Source organism: Chelonia mydas, chromosome 5 (assembly GCF_015237465.2).
Source record: "Chelonia mydas isolate rCheMyd1 chromosome 5, rCheMyd1.pri.v2, whole genome shotgun sequence".
In the NCBI taxonomy this organism is placed as follows: domain Eukaryota; kingdom Metazoa; phylum Chordata; order Testudines; family Cheloniidae; genus Chelonia; species Chelonia mydas.
In genome coordinates this window covers 20,897,387-20,917,673 of record NC_051245.2, presented here as the reverse complement: position 1 = coordinate 20,917,673, position 20,287 = coordinate 20,897,387, and the positions used below count along the sequence as shown (strand labels likewise).

General features: G+C 41.5%; 1 protein-coding gene and 1 long non-coding RNA gene across 17 annotated transcripts in view; one reads left to right on the top strand and one right to left on the bottom strand.

Moving 5' to 3' along the window:
- The window catches only part of NEDD4L (NEDD4 like E3 ubiquitin protein ligase), a 364,715-nt gene that overhangs the window by 93,411 nt on the left and 251,017 nt on the right, over positions 1 to 20,287 (bottom strand). For 13 of the 14 annotated variants that reach the window (XM_037902588.2, XM_037902589.2, XM_037902590.2 and 10 more), the window contains 3 exons: positions 20,104 to 20,154; positions 4,034 to 4,095; positions 3,811 to 3,913 (listed from right to left, as the gene is read on the bottom strand). In XM_037902588.2, the coding sequence (XP_037758516.1) occupies positions 3,811 to 3,913; positions 4,034 to 4,095; positions 20,104 to 20,154 (216 nt within the window). Of the gene's footprint in view, positions 1 to 3,810; positions 3,914 to 4,033; positions 4,096 to 5,744; positions 5,764 to 20,103; positions 20,155 to 20,287 lie in introns of those variants that run through there. The other variant, XM_043546255.1, reaches the window with a different exon arrangement.
- LOC114021686 overlaps positions 5,201 to 20,287 on the top strand; it is a 45,564-nt gene continuing 30,477 nt past the window's right edge. For 2 of the 3 annotated variants that reach the window (XR_006290799.1, XR_006290798.1), the window contains exon 1: positions 5,201 to 6,401. This is a non-coding gene — a long non-coding RNA (uncharacterized LOC114021686). The remainder of the gene's footprint in view (positions 6,402 to 20,287) is intronic. The other variant, XR_006290800.1, reaches the window with a different exon arrangement.

The following is a 20,287-nucleotide window of genomic DNA, read 5'->3' as shown; positions in this document are numbered from 1 at the left end:
CAAACAAGGACACTCCACCAGAGAAGCAGATCCCATCATGAAATGGGCCACCCAAACACACCGAGAACCTGCTTCAATACAGAAATAAAACCCCCTCTGACAGCATACCCTTGGATGTCACCCCTCCCCACTGGAACCCATACCGGGTATCATCAAACAACTACAACCAATACTCGATGGGGACCCCATCCAAAAGAAATCTTCTCTTAACTCCCACTTCAGGCCTCCAAACCTCTCCAAGATCATTATCAGAAGCAAGCTCCCCACAGATCAGGACACACCAACTCAAAGCTGCACCAGACCCTTCCAGAACAACACTTGCAAAATCTGCGCACAAATCTCCATTGCTACAATGATCAACACCTCCTACAGCACACCTTTCAAGATCCATGGATCCTACATATGTCTCTCACAACACCTCATCCAGTGCACTAAATGCCCCAATAACAACTATGTGGATGAAACCAGACAATCCCTATGCTCGTGAATGAACTCACACAGGAAAATGATAAAAGACAACACCACCCCATCACCTCTGGGTGAACACCTTTCACGGAGCGATCACTCTATATCCGGACCTCTCTCTCCTCATCCTCAAAGGAAACCTGTACCACACTTTCAAAAGACTAGCCTGGGAGCTTAAATTCATTACTCTGCTAGACATTAGAAATCATGGACTCAACAGAAACACTGGATTTATGGCTTATTCCAACAATCTGTAACCCACTAACCCTCTCTTTTTGTCCTATGACTGCAGAAGTGTTAACGGGCCACTCTACCTTGAATGGTCTCTTACAATATGTGCTAACTACTAAACAGTCTGTTCCACCTCGCATTTAGCTGAGATGCTGGGAGTACCTCTTCCAGACCTGAAGAAGAGCTTTGTGTGGCTCGAAAGCTTGTCTCTCTCACCTAGGCCATGTCTATACGTACAGCGCTGCAGTGATGCAGATGTGGTGATGACACTCTATGCCGATGGGAGAGAGCTCTCCCATCAGCATAAAAAAACCCACCTCCACAAGTAGCAGAAGCTTATGCCGGCATAATTTATGTCACTCAGGAAGGTAGTTTATTATTATTGTCTCACCACAGGGCGGAGGGACAGATGACACTAAAGCCGGATCTACACTACAAACTTACATCAGTAGAGCTACGTTGCTCAGGGGTATGAAAAATCTACACCTCTGAGCGATGCAGTTATACCAACCTAACCCCCCTGTGTAGACAGCGCTATGCCAATGGGAGAGCTTCTCTTTTCGACATAGCTACTGCCTCTTGTGGAGGTGGATTAACTATGCCCATGGAAGAAGCTCTCCCGACGGTGTTGTAGCATCTTCACTGAAGTGGTGCAGCTGTGCCACTGCAGCTTTTTAAGTGTAGACCTGCCCTGAGAGTACGCTTGAGCTAGCATGCTAAAAATAGCAGTGTAACTGGGGGGTAGTGCAGGTAGCCACTCGGGCTAGCCATGTGAGTATATACCTGCCCAGACCCCCTGGGTACAAAGGTGTGCAGCTAGCCCAAGCCATCACCTGTGCTATCCCCAGCTACATTGCTACACTGTACAGAGGGAGTCAGAACTTTCCCTGAAGAGGAGACAGAACACATGTATGTAAGAGGGGAAGAGAGAAAGCACGTATGCAGGAAGGGTGTAAAACTGTCAGATAAAGATGAACACAGGAATCACCATATTGGATCAAACCCATGGTCCATTCAGTCCAGTGTCCTGACCCAAACAATGGCCAGAACCAGATGCTTCAGAGGAAGAACCCTGCAGTAATCAGATGAGGAATAATCTATCCCGCAGCATAGGTCTCATCCTGAAGCACAAGGTCTAATATTCCTTCCAAAATATTTGTTGCCATTGATTATAATGCTGGATATTCTTGATAGCCATATAATGTCCAGTCCCTTTTTGAATCTTGTTAAATTCTTAGCCTCAATGAGTTCCTGTGGCAATGAGTTCCACTGATTAGTCATGTGTTGTGTGAAAAAGTATTTTCGTATACCAGTTTTTAATTTTCTACCTTTTAACTCAATTGAATGCCCCTTGTTCTTGTATTATGAGATAGGGAAGAGAGGGAGAACAGAAGTTCCTAATCTACCCTTTCTAGATTAGTCATTATTTTATATACTTTTATCATGTCCACTATTTTTCACCTCCTTTCTAAGGTTAACATTCCAAATCCTTTTTCACTCTTTTCATATGGGAGTTTTTCCAGCCTTTTGATCATTTTTGTTGCTCTTCTCTGAACCCTCACCAGTTCTGCATTATCCTTTTGAGACTGAGTGACTAATACTGAACACAGTATTCTAGGTAAGGCCATGCCATTGATTTAATATAAAAGTATAAAGGCATTCTAATGTTTCAGGTGTTATTCCCCATCCCATTTCTTAACATAGTTAGCTTTTTTGAATGCAGTTTCACAATGGGCAGAGATGTTCACTGAGCCAAATACAATGATGCCCGGACTCCAGAAAAGGAAAGCAAGTGCAGTGGGGAAAGGGGTAAGAGGACACCATAGAAGAAAAGAGTGGAAAAATGAGAGGGAATGAGAATGGTGGATAGACAACACAGTGATGGAGTAAGATGGAATGAGAGTGTGGAAGTAGAGGAAATGAGAGTGAGAAGGAAGTAATGGGAAGAAGAGTGAGAACAGTTGCACCAGGAAAAATGACAGGAACAAGGAAGTAGAAAGAAGAAGAAGAGAAGTAGTGGTACTTAAAATTGGCCACACTTTATATTAGGGTTCCTTGAAGAAACAGTTTATAAAGGGATAATAAATTGTAAATGTTTTAATCAATGGTTAATCAATTATTATTGAGTCCACTGGTCAACAGGCTACTTATGGATTGCTTTTATAACACCTTCTCCTGATATCCTTTAACCATGCATAAGATGTATGACTTATGTCTGTACATATGCATATGGCATCTATTAATCATTTATTAATCCTTCTAAAATTATTTATGAAGGTAACTAATATTAAAAAAAATGTGACCTCAAAAGTAGACCAAGGGAATAAACAGTGGAGCAAAAAGAGGTGTAGATACATGCTCTTAAAAAGGAAAAGCAAGAGGAGTGAACGAAAGAATGAAAAAGAGTAAAAATCAAAGAGAACATAGTAAGTTCATTTTAAAATTATTTGTAATAGAAAGGTGAACACTAAAATGATACAACAAACAAAAAGATGCTTGCTTTCATCGTGAAAATATGGCTGTGGAAAAAGGTTCCTTTTTGGTGGAAAATAAAGCAAAAACTTAATTAAATTAAGCAATTAGCAATAAAAACGGACCAAAAATAAAGAAATATAGCACTTAACGAAAATTCAGTGCAGGAGGGGTATTTTTTTTTTTGGAGGGGGGGGTGAAAGAGGGGTATTGGGTAGGTGAGGGGGTGCCAGCTAGTGCACCTTATCTGGGCACTAAAGGAAGAAAAACTGCCAGGTTCAAAAAGACACAAATATAATAAACTGAGACAGACTTCATTTGTCTAATCAAGATAAAAATCTTATAATTAAGTAGATTCTTTGGAGGAAGGAGTCTTAAATACATTATTTTTCTGATGACAGCAAAATGTACAATAATTGCCTTGACTTGAAATGACTCATGACAAAGGCAGAGGAGACTAAATAAACCAGTAATTTCCTCTAGTCGATTTCTTCAAAAATCATCATTTACCCTTCCTCCATGTACTACAGGATGGCATTGTGTTGAGATTTATACCTGGTCTTTAATGAGCCCAAAAACTTCAACATGGTTATAATACGGGACTGGGGGGAAATAGTAAGGGAAATAAGCGAAATTTCTTACCTCAGATTCCTCCCTTTGTTCACTAGTTTCTTCCTCTTGTCCTCCATTTTTTGGCATATAGGCCATTTTCAGTCTCAAGAAACCCTTTACCCGAGATTTGTGGCTAAAGAACAAGACAATATTAACAAAGGAGATTAATCAAGCACTATTATTTTAAAAATAAAGTATCATTTCTTTACTAAGTTAGTTAAACAGAATTTTTGTTGGATACAAAACCCCTCACCTTCTTGGTCTGAGAAGGAAATCCTTAAATGTGTATGGCCTTTCCATGGTTGGGTCTTCTGTCTAAAGTCATAAAAAAAATAAATTGAAGTGCTGACTCTCAAGAATACACAAATACACACTACATTTGTTATAAGGGTTTACTAGAAACACTTGAAAAACATGTTTGAATAAATTAAAGTCAAAGGAAGCGCTGGTCTACCAGTAAGAGGTGATATTTATAGGTGTTGCATATTATTGAATAATAGGTCCACTAGATGTCGCTATAAACACCAACAGTAAGTTGGACCAGCAATCATTTATGTACACTATTGAAATATTTACAAATCAGTGAAGAGAGGAAGAAAAAAAATCTGAGTAAAACAACTCACTATAACTTGCTCCAGCCACCTAACAGTAATGTTTTAAAATTACAGTGCATTGTGCTCTGATTTCAGCCAGAAGAAGCTGCATAAATATATGAATAACATTTCTCACCCCTTTGAAGAAGGTTAATAAAACACTATTCAGCTATAAAATTAGCTTTCATTTCAGGATTTCACAGCTCATCACAAAGACATCTAAGTCTCTCAACAAATCCACAAGGCAGCTAAGTAACACCAAGCACAGAGGTTACATTTTCTGATGTGCAATGTTACCAATTCTCCTAATTTTATCATGAATGTCATGATATTTGCTGGTTTTCTTAAAGCTGTAGCTCTTGGAGTCTTTTGCTTACAAGAGAATCTCATCTTTCATTTAACATCCTCCCTACCCCTCCAAGATTCTAGCCTTTAAGGTTGTAGAAAAGCTTGGGAACATGAACCATAAAACTCAAAAACCAGAAGTCAAATGAGAACCAAAAATGTATTGTTTTTTTTTTTAAACTCATGAATTTTGAGGGCCTGATTCAAGATTTTTGTACGCTTGGGGTTGGCAATACTGTAATTGTACACTAGTTGTCCGCTCACACAGAGCTAGCTCAAATCTGATTTCCAGGAGTGCTGGGCTCCCAAAACTCCACTTGAAGACCATAAGAGCTCCAAGTCTTCAGCATCTCCAAAAATCAGACGGGTATTGTAGTGAGGCAGAGTGGCCTCCATCCGGACTGGAGAACGAGGGAGCACTACACTCCCCTTGGTGGGTGGAGCCAAACCCACCCCACCACACCCCCCTCGCCAGAAGTACCAGGGCGGGGCAGGAAATATGAAAGGAAGGCTCTGCAGCAGAGTTGGGCTGGAGCCAGCAGAGAAGACAGATGCCTCCGCCTTGCTGCAGCACCCAGGAGCAGAACCTGTACCCTGCCGCGCCCTGTCCCCAGAGGAGATGAACACAGACGAGGACTTGCCAGGACTACCAGCGGCCGTATACCCCGAGGAGCCTGAGAACCTGTGGAGGCTAGAGGTACCAAACCCTGGGGAGGTAGGATGTAGCCCAGGGGCAGCCCACGACTGGCTGGCTACAGGGCTGACCGCATCTCAGTTGGCGTGTTGTGGCTGGAACCTTGCCGACCCAGTGACAGACCACTCTGCCACTGTTCGGGCCCTGGGCTGGAACGCGGTGGAGTAGGGCGGGCCCGCGTCCCCCTGCCATCCCAACCCCGGGGTGGCAGACTCCCCACTTTAGGCCAGGAGGCCTGTGCTCTGTGAACCTCCCTGCTAGCACCCTAGACTGCTTGCTGGATGTGCAAACCCCTTTCAGAGCCCCTAGACTGTATGGGCGCTCCCCCTTACCTGAACTCCAAGACTGTGTGTGTTTGTTGGCTGCCTGAGCAGCCTGCTCCTTGCTCTGCCCCACCCAAAGGACCAGAGCTAATTGACTGTGTTTGTTTGCTGGCTGGCTGCCTGAGCCCACAAGCCCAAGCTAAAGCCTGCTCCCTGCTCTGCCCCGCCCAAAGAGCTACAGCTTATTGACTTGGTGTATTTGCTGGCTGCCTGAGCTGGGAGGCTGAGGCTACAGCCTGCTACCAGCCCAGCCAAAGGATAACTGTTAAGTGTTGTCAGCCCCATTGAGGGGCTATGAGCTAGAGACTATGCCGGGCGCTGCCCACCACGGGGCAAGAGCCCCAGACTGTTGTTGTCTGTTTGCCTCTGTCAGACAGACCCAGAGCTCTAGACTGTTTACAGCTCACCCCCCGACGTGACCCAAGCCTGAGGACTGAACCTGAACAGAACGAGGCAGAGTGGCCTCCATCCGGACTGGAGAACGAGGGAGCACTACAGGTATCTCCAACTGGGCACTCCACATTAATGGACACTTCTGAAACCTTGGGTTCAACTGATTTGTCCATGGTCGTTATAGAACCATACAGCTGGAAAGCAGACCAAGGAGCATTGATTCCCATTCCCAACTGTAAATTCAAGGTCTCGTGTGTTGTATTTGCAAAAAAGGTAAAAAGTCACTGATCAATATTCAAAGATTAAAAAAACTCCACACTAATTCCTTCAGGGTTTATAATTAAAGTACCATGCAGTTTTTTCATTTGAAAAGTCCTCCTTTCCTGCAAGTCATTTCCTGCATTCCATTTCCACTGAATTCCTATAAGAGACATATTTCCTTCTTTTAAAGAAGAAAGAATTAAAAAGTGGACAGAATTCTAAAATATGTATAGAGATTAGATTTATCACTCCTCACTTCTATAATGTTTTACCACACTGAGTGGCATAGAGAATGTAAACATAAGTCCTGAACTCTGCTTTATTAGCTTCATCTTGTAGATGGCAAAGTTGAAGTCCAGAGACGTGCTAAACAAGTCAACAGAACAGACAGGATGAAAACTTAATCAAAGAACTCTTAAACTTTACTATGATGCTTTTCAGTAATAAAAGAAAGAATTAATGAGAAAAAAATTGATAATCATTTCATTTGTCAAATCTTCTATGTGGTTCCTTTAACATCAAATTACTATTGATACCTTATTACAAGGCATGTGGATAACTCACGATTACAGAGTCTGGAATCTTAGCCATGCACAGGGTAACACTGTATTGAGAGATCTTACTGATTGTGGAGAGAGAACTGGGAGTAGCTAATGCCTCTTCACACTAACTTACACAATATGTGCCTCTGTCAGCTCTCGCTCTTTATTTTTAATTTTGGCTAACTAATGCTACTAAAAACGAATGTAAAAATACCATGTGATTGTCCACACCATATGTGCTCTATAATATCTTGTATGATATTACACTACATATTATAACAGTAAAAAGAAAAGGAGTACTTGTGGCACCTTAGAGACTAACCAATTTATTTGAGCATAAGCTTTCCTGAGCTACAGCTCACTTCATCGGATGCATACTGTGGAAAGTATAGAAGATCTTTTTATATACACACAAAGCATGAAAAAATATGTGTATATAAAAAGATCTTCTACACTTTCCACAGTATGCATCCGATGAAGTGAGCTGTAGCTCAGGAAAGCTTATGCTCAAATAAATTGGTTAGTCTCTAAGGTGCCACAAGTACTCCTTTTCTTTTTGCGAATACAGACTAACACGGCTGTTACTCTGAAACATATTATAACAGTGGGGTTTATCACATCTAAATTGTATTTTGCCATATACACCTATAAAGGACAACCTTTGCCCACACATTACAGTACATGTGCTGTTAGGTCTAAAAGTGCTATCATTTTTCATATCAGAATACATGATCGTCCAGCAACTTTACAACTTACGCTGTAATCTTCCAACTACTTAGCATAAAAGAAGCCATTTAACAATGTTATGACCCAAGACCTCACCTTTAAAAAATAATGAACTCATAATGAATAGCATGTAATATCTCAACATGGAACACACATATCCCTCTCCTGCTAAATATGAATACTGAAAATAGATATCAAACCCCGTTCCTATAATACATAGCATAGGAATTAGTTCATGTAAATTTTTGTCACTTTCATGCAATACTATGTTCTGTGGCAGAGCTCTGACCTTGTCCCCGTGGGTCCCGCGCTATCTGTTCCCTGCTCTGGTCAGTCAGGGATCAGAAAACTGTTAATCCAGTGGCCAGTATATCTGCCTTCTGCTACACCCAACTGGCCTGGGTCTATCACAGTTCATACATTAAAACATAAACCAACTGAAAACTATACCCTCATATATGACGTAAGTTAATACAAGGATAAGGTATATAGTATTTATTAAATCCAAATGTATGTTCAAATAATGTCAGGATTGCAACCAAGAAATTACACGTTATTGTATCAGTCAAACATATCTTAAGATATAAAATACAGGGTTACTTTGCTTTATTTACAAACATTAATGGATAGAAAGTCACCGAAAATGGAATACGGATTTATTTATAAACATTTATTTATGCAGAAAATAAAAAAAAATGGTGGGACCCAAGCTTTTTGTGCCCTGGGCTCTCAATTTTTGACATTTTCACTTTTAGTCAATTTAAAATAGGGAAATAATAGCTGGCAGAATATCAGGAGCACAAAAAGGCAAACAAACAAACAAAAAAAAGCAAAAGAAAATTTGTTTTAGGCATAAATATTTACTGAAAAAAAACCCTGGATTTTCTGGGATCAATAAATGGTGATAAATAGGCAGTCATATATATTGATCCAACTGGAATGACTCCACCTATGATGTAAATATTCAAATAATTCATTCCCCTGCCACTCCAAAACTGTTACTGTGTGCAAGACTGGAATAGCTTAGAAATGTATTTAAAAGCTGTATTATATAGTGAATAGGGACTACAAAAGCTGCATGAAAACACATATTTAACTCACATATTAAAGAAAGATAGCTTCTTCAATGTGCAGAGCCCTGACCAAGAGAGGACGCGAGCTACAAAAAAGATCATGAGTTTTTTACACCTCCAGTCCTATTGCTGGATTGGGAGACTGGGTCAAGTTCTGAGTTGCACAATTTGTAAGGAAAGTGGGGCACTCTGTGGCCTACCACTTTGCTAGTTCTCTAGGCTGGTCCTGAGCAAAACACCTTCTAACACTATAGTGCTAGTAGTGGGTAGCCACTTTTCAGAGTTTTAAATTTCAGCCATTTGACATTTTCCCTTGCTGCATCCCTCCTCTATGACCCAGCACAATATCTCCAGCATTTCTGAGGAGTAATTGCTCCAAAGGAAGTTACTAAGATTGGTAGGTTGGCCATCCAGGAAACCTAAGGCAAAAGGAGTCCAGCCATAGCAGACCTCAAAGATAAAAAGAGGTCTGTGGCAACGCTTAGCAAGTTGGAAACCTCCTGTGAGAGAATCCCCACTTGCATTTATCTACTAGAACCAAGTTTCCTTGAGAAGGAAGACTTCCATCCCACAGCAGTGAGTGGCTGAATGCATTGTGTGTGTGGGATTGGGGAAGGCTGTTTAGTCTGTCTTCCTGTCTTGCCACTGGCATTATGTTACCTTGTAAGGGACCTCTTTTCACTCCCAATCACAACAGGGTACGAGTGCCATTCCATCTATTAAGTATCAGGGAGTAGTTGTGTTAGTCTGTATCCACAAAAACAACAAGGAGTGTGGCACCTTAAAGACTAACAGATCTATTTGGGCATAAGCTTTCGTGGGTAAAACCCACTTCTTCAGATGCATCCATCTATTATAAGTGCTGAAGCAAATCTCGCTGTCTTTCAATGGCTAATCCAGCTCTTCCACTGTTCTCACTGATAGCCTCTTAAACATTTGAACAACGCCTGCTCAGCCTGTTTTCTTAAAGGGCCAGCTCTAAATGAGGCCCTTTAAAGTATCAGAGGTGAAATCCAGACCTCACTGAAGTGAACAGGAGTTTTTCCATTGGCTTTAGTGGGGCCAGAATTACACCTGGGATTCATTTACTAGTTTCTAAATTTTGAAAAGCTTCCAGTCTCCAAGTTTCCATATGTACAGGGGGCAGCTTACATAGAAGGAATGAGGGGCACAATAACCACATCAACAGGTTGAATATGCTACGAGAATTAAAGGGAGCCAAACTTCACCGTTGATTTAATGGTTAAATGGGGACTATATATAATTTACGTCTGAATTTAGACTGCTGCATGGAGACTATGTGCAGCCCCATGATGGCTGGAAGGAAACAAATAGATAACTGGAATCTTATAGAATTAAGTTACAATACAAGCCTTTCAGCTACAATAGGTGACTGTCGACAATGAAATCAATGAAACACAACACCTGATTTTGTTAGAGCAATTCAACAGCTCAAGTAGTTTTTCCATAAGGATTTATGGGTCATACTGGGAAGACTTTCATCTGTCTGTTTCATGACAATCAATGACAAGGACACAATACTGTGTCAATACAGCACTATGATTATCTGTGGCTTTGGGAATATGACTCTGTGAAACTGAAGCTTACACAGAAGCTACAGTTAATGGTCACCAGTTAGCCAGTGTACAGTTAATCAAAGAGTCCAAATAATAAACACAAGGACAGAAAAGTTACATTGTTCTCAGTGTTTGAGACTTGGACATATTCAGTTCTGGACAAGTGCCATAAAAGCTACACTCAGGTAAAAGTACAGTTATACGGGCTGATGTTTCATAAAGCATACCTGGAAATTAATGCCATATGCCACAGGAAGGGAGGGACAGGGGTTCTCAAACCTTTACAACCTGCAACCTCAAAAAAAAAAAGTGCACCCTCTCCTCACCCCATCCTCATACGGGTTCCTTAATCACACTTCTTTGCACCACTATCCCAAATATTTGAGCTAAGTTTTAAAAAATCTGGAATGCATTCATTCATTGAACTATAATGTGACAAAAATTAGGCAACTACATTCTAACTACAGAAATGTAGTAATTACACATTACCATATATTAAAAGCTATGGGTTATTTATAAAGAATGTTCTAGATTGCACAGCTAGCACAGACTTTGTATTATTATTCACAATTTCTAAAATAGAATCACTGCATCATAGAAATGTAGGACTGGAAGGGACCTCAACAGGTCATCTAGTCCAGTCCCCTGCACTGAGGCAGGGCTAAGTACAGTAACTCCTCACTTAAAGTTGTCCCGGTTAACCTTGTTTCGTTGTTACGTTGCTGATCAATTAGGGAACATGCTCATTTAAAGTTGTGCAGTGCTCCCTTATAACGTTGTTTGGCAGCCGCCTGCTTTGTCCACTGCTTACAGGAAGAGCAGCCCGTTGCAGCTAACTGGTGGGGGCTTGGAACCAGGGTGCACTGGCAGCCCCCATACCTGCTCCCCTAAGTTCCCTGTGCAGCAGCCGCCCAGCAGGCTATCAATTGCCAGAAGTTCAGCTGTCCCTCCCCACTCTGCCTTGGAGCTGCTCCTGGGAGCCTCCTGCTTGCAGTGCAGGGAAAGGGGGAAGAGGGAAGCTAATGTCAGGGTGTTCCCCCCCCCCAACTCCTGCCCCCTGCTTACCCCTTCTCCATATAGAGCAGGGTGGGGACAGGACAGGGCTCAGGACGGAGAGAGCTTGCTGAGCTTTCTGGCAGCAGCTTCCTGATCACAACTTCCTGATCTTTTTAAAGGCAATGTACTTAGAATGGTGTCAGCATATTTAAAGGGGCAATGCACATCTCTCTCTTTCCCACACACAGGGTGTGTGTCTCTGTCTGCCATGCTGTCTCCCTTCCCTCTATTCATGCTGCCTTGTAGAGTGTGAGGCTACATTAACAACAATATGTTAACCCTTGCGGGCTCAGCCGAGTGCTAGTTCATCAGTTAGCAGTAAGGCATTCCCTGGGAAATATCCCACCCTCTTTCGTGCTCTGACTTCACCACCTCAACCCAAGCTTCACAATCATCATTGCTGTGTACAGTATTCAATTGTTTGTTTAAAATTTATACTGCATGCGTGTATACAATCTTTTGTCTGGTGAAAAAAATTTCCCTGGAACCTAACCCCCCCTATTTACATTAATTCTTATGGGGACACTGGATTCGCTTAACATCGTTTCGCTTAAAGTCACATTTTTCAGGAACATAACTACAACGTTAAGCGAGGAGTTACTGTATTATCTAGACCATCCCTGACGGGTGTTTGTCTAACCTACTCTTAAACCTACCCTAAATCTAACCTACCCCAATGATGGAGATTCCACAATCTCTCTAGGTAATTTGTTCCACTGATTAACTACCTTTACAGTTAGGAAGTTTCTCCTAATGTCTAATTTAAATCTCACTTGCTCCAATTTAAGCCCATTGCTTCTTGTCCTACCCTCAAGGGTTAAGGAGAATAATTTATCACCCTCCTCTTTATAAGAAACTTTTTCATACTTAAGGACAGTTATGCCCCCACTTAGTCTTCTCTTCTCCAGACTATGCAAACCCAGTTTTTTCAATCTTTCTTCATAGTTCATCATTTAATCATTTTTGCTTGAGAGGACTTTCTCCAACTTGTCCACATATTTCCCAAAGTATGATACCCAGAACTGGACCCAGTATTCCATCTGAGGCCTTGTCAGTGCTGAGTAGAGTGGAAGAATAACTTCTTGTGTCTTGCTTACAGACTCCTGCTACTACATTCCAGAATTACGTGCACTTTTTTTTGCAACAGTATTACATTGTTGACTCATACAACAGTAATATTGCATTCTAAATTATACTGAATGTCATTACTAAACTTGCATTATTACTTCAGTTTTATTTGGATAGGAATTCCTTTCAATAATTCAAAACAGTAAAAGAATTTATTTTAGTACATTTGCTACAGTCAGAGGTCAATCATTTAAAAATATTTTTATTATTAATCCTATTATTAAATAGGATTTTCATTAACTTGATTGCCTTATTTATTCCTTTCTGCAGCTAACATCTGTAGAAAACTCACTGTTAGCTTTTGGGGAGTTCTTCTGTAACAGGAAATAGTCACAAAAGGACCTTTCTGTGTAAGTCACCCCAAAAGAACCCCACCTAGATGAATGGGAGCTTCTTAATAACCCTCCAGCTGCTGTTCAGCAGCTTCTCATGCCGTGCTGTGCCCTGGGTGTTCTAGGTCCAATTTGAAGACTCATATCTGTCCATCCCCACCAATAGCAAAAAACCACACACAGCACTAAGTATTTTTATAAAGGAACCTTCCTACCCTTCACTGAAACAATCTAATTTATTAGCTCAACCCAGTCCATCTGCCTTGCTTCCTAGTTCTCCACAGAAATAACTGCCAGATCACTTAACCTTTCCTGTCCCATGGACGTTCTTAGATAGGACTTGATTAATGTTAGTTTGCTTTCATTAGCAGCCATGGGTACAGGAAGGCAGCAAAATATACGCCGTTCTGTTTCCATGTTAGGGAAACTCACATCTAAAGATCTTTCATGTATGTAGCTAAGGAGATCAATGGGTACCTTTGTTTCCAAGTCATCCTTAAAGATTCATTTACAAAAACTGGCAAAGTGCTCAATTTTGTTTTCAAAACCCTCATACTTTAAATCCTCTGGGTAGATGCTTGATAAGTTGCAAGCGTGCCTCTTTAGGTTTTTGCTGCTGAGACTTAGTTTCCTGCTCATAAAAAAAGCGAACCTTTCTTTGACTTCATCATACGTACGCATACTATTCTCCAAATTGTGTTAATATTGTGTCTAAGATGGGTTTTGAAAACTTTTTCAGGATCTGATGAACTTTTGTTCTTTGCAAGTTCACCTGGCATTATTTTTCTCCTTTGAGGTCATTTCTCTTTGAGCTGCATGGATATTCCTAACATTTCAGTCTGCGAAGCTGGAGCTTTCTTACATGAAATGAACCCAGAAGCTCATAATTCTGGCAAAGCATCTTGAAGGCCATCAAGTAAACTGCAAGCCATTTGAATGTCAAGATCCAGACTCTAATTTTTTGCTCATAATGTTAATTTTTGACAAGATAGTAGATCGTACTTCTGCCAAAACAACAATTGAAAGCTCTGGTTTGCAAGTTATCACCTTCCAACTTAAATTCTAGTGTAAGATTGCGTGAAGACATGGTCGTGTCAAAAAGCATAAAAAACACCCTCAACCTGATTTCTTAGGGGTTGGATTCCCTCTGCCTTTGCTGACCATCTTGTCATGTTTTGGCATTTTTCATGCTAATATGCTTTTTCAACATATCCCAATGACTAGTAGAAGCAGAAACCAAGGTATGCAATCGTTGAAAAATTCCAACTTGAGGAACAATCATTAAGCAGCTTCCCCCACAGTTTCAGTGAATGGGCAGCACATGGGACAAAAGATGTGCTGATTTACCTGCTGAATTTGATTTTGAACACTGTTGTATGCTACAGCCACATTAGCTCTGTGTCACAACTGTGGCCCTTGCAATCAGCCATAACTAAACAGTTCCTCACCCACCCCCCGCAGCTTCTTTAATATCCACACCAGAACAGGGAAGAGTATCTACAAAGCTCTCAACACCTTCATTCCATTTTTCAGAACCAGAGCATACCTTAACACCTGATATATTTGTTCCATTCAGCAAAGATCTGGAGTGCAAACAAACATAATAGAGAAGTATTTATCTATCCTAAACACATCAAAAATAAATAGTCTGCCATACCTTTCCTGTGATCCTATCTATAAATTCATTTTGAATTTGGTGTGATAAGTACCTCACTTTTGCAGTACTGGTTTTAATAGCTTCCACATTATCTTGCAACACACTATCATACCTTGCAAGCATTTCAAGTAAACCCCAAAAGTTAGCACTACAAGGACTGTTTAATTTCTCATCTCAATCCTAAGTACAGCAAAAGATGATGTAAAATATGGCACCACGTGTTCTTCTGCACTTGTTAGCAGGTTTGTATACCCTTCTCAACTGTGAGAACCATTTCCAATCGTTCTGAAAATTTCATCCAGTGGGTGATTGCCTCCATGTATTCCTTTGAACATTAGTGTACAAATTTGCCAACACAAAAGTGGAAAAAGTTTGTGAAAGCAGTTTTATGAAAGGAAAATGATGAACTTGGCAGGAAAAGCAAAGAAGCAAAACAGAATGAGGTGGCAAGTCTAACTGTACATGAACCAAGATCACGGGTGGAATTCCCCATTAGGTGTTTGATAAAGAACCACAATTTTAATACTTGCCTTCTTTTGCATTCACTTGGCAAAAAGTTTTGTTCTAAATTAACAATGGGACAGTTTTCTACAAAAAACAGGCTAACAGACTCCATCACTTGGAACCAAATAGCTGGATCTCTCTTGTCAAAGTCAAAATTCTGCCCCATGCTTTCAATAATCAAACCACTTTCATTGTCCACATCCATAAGTGGAACGAGCAACTAGCGGGCAACTTTCTGTGTCTAGAATCAGATACTCTGGCACTCAACAAACCTGACAAACCCAAATCAGCATCCTCACTAGCTAAGGAAGGCTCAGAAGTGAAAGCAACAGAATCATCTGCAGATTTTTCATCTGGAACATGGTTGAACTTTGCATATTTCATGCAATATTGTAGATTCAAACTTTTCTGATCTTTTTCACGGGCCTGCTGCAGCTTGTGAGCACCACTCTTGTGTTTGCAGATATTCATGTTGGAAATCACAGTTGACCATAAGAATTCACCCATCAAGCTCTTCACAAATTAATTGCTAGGTTTGGACTGACTACGGTAGCTGGTGAAAGATCTAGCGAAACTCGGAGCTATAACCTGTGCTTGAAGTGGGGTTGGGTGTAGAAGACCCCCCAACATTTTCTGAACCTCAAGAAGGGTCACTGAGGCCTGCACAGAGCTACTGCCTCATACAGCTACCCTGACTCCGCACCACCCTGCCATGGACAGGTACTGCCCACTCATTGGCCCACCATCAGTAAACAGGGAGGGGGCAATACCTGCATCCATGGGGAAGCGGAGCAGAGGTAGCAGCTCTGGGTGGGAATGGTGCAGCCTAGAAATTGTGGAGGGGCCAGGAGATGCCAGAGGGGGCATGGATCGTCCCACACTGGCCACCCAGCATCTTATAGGGACAGGCTCTGAGCTGAGCCCAGAAGAGAGAGAATGGAGTGGGGCAGGGAGCAGCAGGAATGGGAGGGCAGAAACAGAAGCCCCAGCATAGACCCAAGGACTGAGACCCCTTCCTCACCTTCCGCCTGTCACTGTACCCCCATCCCCAGAGAGACTCCACACCCCATCAAATCCCACTGCACCCCCAGCCACAGCAATGCCAACCCCTCTGAATCTGACTGCACCACCAGGCCTGTGTCCACAAAGAACCCACCCAAAATCTCAAAGCTTCCAATCCTAGTGAATTTCACTGCATCCCCAGCTCCCTATCCACAGACAGATCTTCCCATATCTGAGAGAATCTCAATCCTACTGAATTTCACAGTGTGCCCAATTTCCGCTGCCCCAACACCAGTAAATCTCACTGCAACCCCATCTCCAGAAAGACCCTCCCTTTTTTGGTGTAGATATCAGTGACATCTGTAAAGCATTAAATGTAGCCCCTGAATACACCATTTGGGGTATGAAATGGAGAAGCCTGGGGCCACGCAATGGAAGAAAAGAGTGAAGTTAAAAAAAAAAGGGGGGTGGGGGATCCCTTTATAGGTCCAGTTGCACTGGATCCATTTTAACCCCCCTTAACATAGCCCTGTTCTCATACCGCAGGCTATGAAAGGCATCTTTTAAAAAGTGGAAGTCAAATCCTAGTGAGGTAACTAGAAAGGAGCATAAACACTGCCAAATTAAATGTGAAAATGTAATAAGAAAAGCCAAAAAGGAGTCTGAAGAACAGCTAGCCAAAAACTCAGAAGGTAATAACAAAATGTTTTTTAAGTACATCAGAAGCAGGAAGCCTGCTAAACAACCAGTGGGGCCCCTGGACGATCGAGATACAAAAGGAGCACTTAAAGATGATAAAGTCATCGCAGAGAAACTAAATGAATTCTTTGCTTCAGTCTTCATGGCTGAGGATGTTAGGGAGATTCCCAAACCTGAGCCGTCTTTTGTAGGTGACAAATCTGAGGAATTGTCACAGATTGAAGTGTCACTAGAGGAGGTTTTGGAATTAATTGAGAAACTTAACAGTAACAAGTCACTGGGACCAGATGGCATTCACCCAAGAGTTCTGAAAGAACTCAAATGTGAAATTACGGAACTATTAACTATGGTTTGTAACCTGTCCTTTAAACAGCTACTGTACCCAATGACTGTAAAATAGCTAAAGTAATGCCAATATTTAAGAAGGGCTCTAGAGGTGATCCTGGCAATTACAGACTGGTAAGTCTAACGTCAGTACCAGGCATATTAGTTGAAACAATAGTAAAGAATAAAATTGTCAGACAAATAGAAGAGCATAAATTGTTGTGCAAAAGTCAACATGGTTTCTGTAAAGGGAGATCATGTCTTACTAATCTGTTAGAGTTCTCTGAGGGGGTCAACAAACATGTGGACAAGGGGGATCCAGTGGACATAGTGTACTTAGATTTCCAGAAAGCCTTTGACAAGGTCCCTCACCAAAGGCTCTTACGTAAATTAAGTTGTCATGGGATAAGAGGGAAGTTCCTTTCATGGATTGAGAACTGGTTAAAAGACAGGAAACAAAGGGTAGGAATAAATGGTAAATTTTCAGAATGGAGAGGGGTAACTAGTGGTGTTCCCCAAGGGTCAGCCCTAAGACCAATCCTATTCAACTTATTCATAAATGATCTGGAGAAAGGGGTAAACAGTGAGGTGGAAAAGTTTGCAGATGATACTAAACTGCTCAAGATAGTTAAGACCAAAGCAGACTGTGAAGAACTTCTAGTTACCTCACTAGGATTTGACTTCCACTTTTTAAAAAGATGCCTTTCATAGCCTGCTTACAGATGTGGTCCCCTCATCTCAAAAAAGATATACTGGCATTAGAAAACGTTCAGAAAAGGGCAACTAAAATGATTAGGGGTTTGGAACGGGTCCCATATGAGCAGAAGAGCCTAGGACTTTTCATCTTGGAAAAGAGGAGACTAAGGGGGGATATGATAGAGGTATATAAAATCATGAGTGGTGTGGAGAAAGTGAATAAGGAAAGGTTTCAGAGTAGCAGCCGTGTTAGTCTGTATCCTCAAAAAGAAAAGAAGGTCTTGTGGCACCTTAGAGACTAACAAATGTATTAATACTGTACGCATTATTCAAGATGTGGGTGTACCATGGATTTATATAAGGGCAATAAGATATTCTCCGTCTTATTCTCTATCCCTTTTTTAATGATTCCTAATATCCCATTTGCTTTTTTTACTGCCGCTGCACACTGTGTGGACGTCTTCAGAGAACTATCCATGATGACACCAAGATCTTTCTCCTGATTAGTTGTAGCTAAATTAGCACCCATCATATTGTATGTATAGTTGGGGTTATTTTTTCCAATATGCATTACTTTACATTTATCACATTAAATTTCATTTGCCATTTTGTTGCCCAATCACTTAGTTTTGTGAGATCTTTTTGAAGTTCTTCACAGTCTGCTTTGGTCTTAACTATCTTGAGCAGTTTAGTATCATCTGCAAACTTTGCCACCTCACTGTTTACCCCTTTCTTTATTAATAAATTTGTTAGTCTCTAAGTGCCACAAGTCCTCCCTTTCTTTTTGTGAATAAGGAAAAGTTATTTACTTGTTCCCATAATATAAGAACTAGTGGCCACCAAATGAAATTAATGGGTAGCAGGTTTAAAACAAATAAAAGGAAGTTCTTCTTCACTCAGTGCACAGTAAACCTGTGGAACTCCTTGCCTGAGGAGGTTGTGAAGGCTAGGACTATAACAGGGTTTAAAAGAGAACTGGATAAATTCATGGAGGTTAAGTCCATTAATGGCTGTTAGCCAGGATGGGTAAGGAATGGTGTCCCTAGCCTCTGTTTGTCAGAGGGTGGAGATGGATGGCAGGAGAGAGATCACTAGATCATTACCTGTTAGGTTCACTCCCTCTGGGGCACCTGGCATTGGCCACTGTTGGCAGACAGGATACTGGGCTGGATGGACCTTTGGTCTGACCCAGTATGGCCATTCTTATGTTCTTATGGCTACTGCTCTTACTAGCACTGAAGTAGTGCTCAAAACATGCTAGGCAGTTTCCAGGCCCCACATGGTGTATGATCTTAGACGGACAACGCCCACAATTATAGGATTAAACACAAGCCTATGAGCGGTGGAGTTGGGGTCGGTCAGCAATGGAAAGCAAAGTAAAAATAGTGATTTTTAAGGAAAGGTTTGGAGGAGACTGAGTTTGCTTGGCTCACAGAAAGGAAAATTGTTCCAAACAGAGGGGGCGGCAGTGTGAAAAGAGGCCAGAGGATGATTATAAGGACATTACAGTAGTTAAGTGAGAAATTACCAGACTGTGGGCCAGCATTTCAGTCACCATTTGACACAGAATAGTCGGGGTAGATCTAAGAAAGAAGCAACAGAAATGGAGGACAGCCTGCAGAGTCTCTAGCTATCCTGTCTCAAGGCCCAACACTCCCAGGGAGGAAAACTTCTCCCAGCTGCTGTGACTTGTGGGGCCACTGAACTTTTCCTTAGTTTGCTGTGCCTCACACTCTCCTGTTAACTACTAATGTTGCTGCTGCAGCAATGGCAGCTGTACAGAGACGGCATTACACCTTCAATAGAGAGAAAAGTCTGTAAAGCATTTATGTAAAAGTTTCTCACACAAGGCACTGACAAGGCAGAGTACAGAATCATAGAAATGTAGCGCTAGAAGGGACATCAAAAGTTTATCTCGTCCATCCTCCCAGGCTTATACTTAGAAAGCTTTTTCCTAATATCTAACTTAAATTTCCCTGGCTGCAGATTAAGCCCACTGCTTCTTGTCCTACCTCCAGTGGACATAGAGAACAATTGATCACAACAGCCCTTAACATATTTGAAGATTTATCAGCTCCCTCCACCTCAGTCTTCTTTTCTCAAGACTAAACATGCCCGGTATATTTAATCTTTCCTTACAGATCAGGTTTTCTAAGCCTGGCTCTCCCCTGGACTCCAATTTGTCCAGAACTTTCTTAAAACGTGGCATCCGAAACAGTACTCCACGTGAGGCCTCACCAATGCCAAGTAGAATGGAATGATTACCACCCATGTCTCACACACGACACTCCTGTGAATACACCCCAGAATGATATTAGCCTTTTTCACAATTGCACCACATTGTTGGCTCGTATTCAATTTGAGATCCGCTACGTATGAGCATATAAATATCTCTTACCGGTAGATGATTAAGCGGCACGTCCACTTGACCCAGGAAGTCGTCTCTAGTCTGTTAATAAAACAGAAAGGAAAAAAATGTTTGTTTATTAGTTCATTTCTAAACCAACAGGAAGCGGGGAAATGGCAAACAGGAAGGTCACAATGGAGCCAGAGACAACTCTGTACTAATATTTTACTAAGCC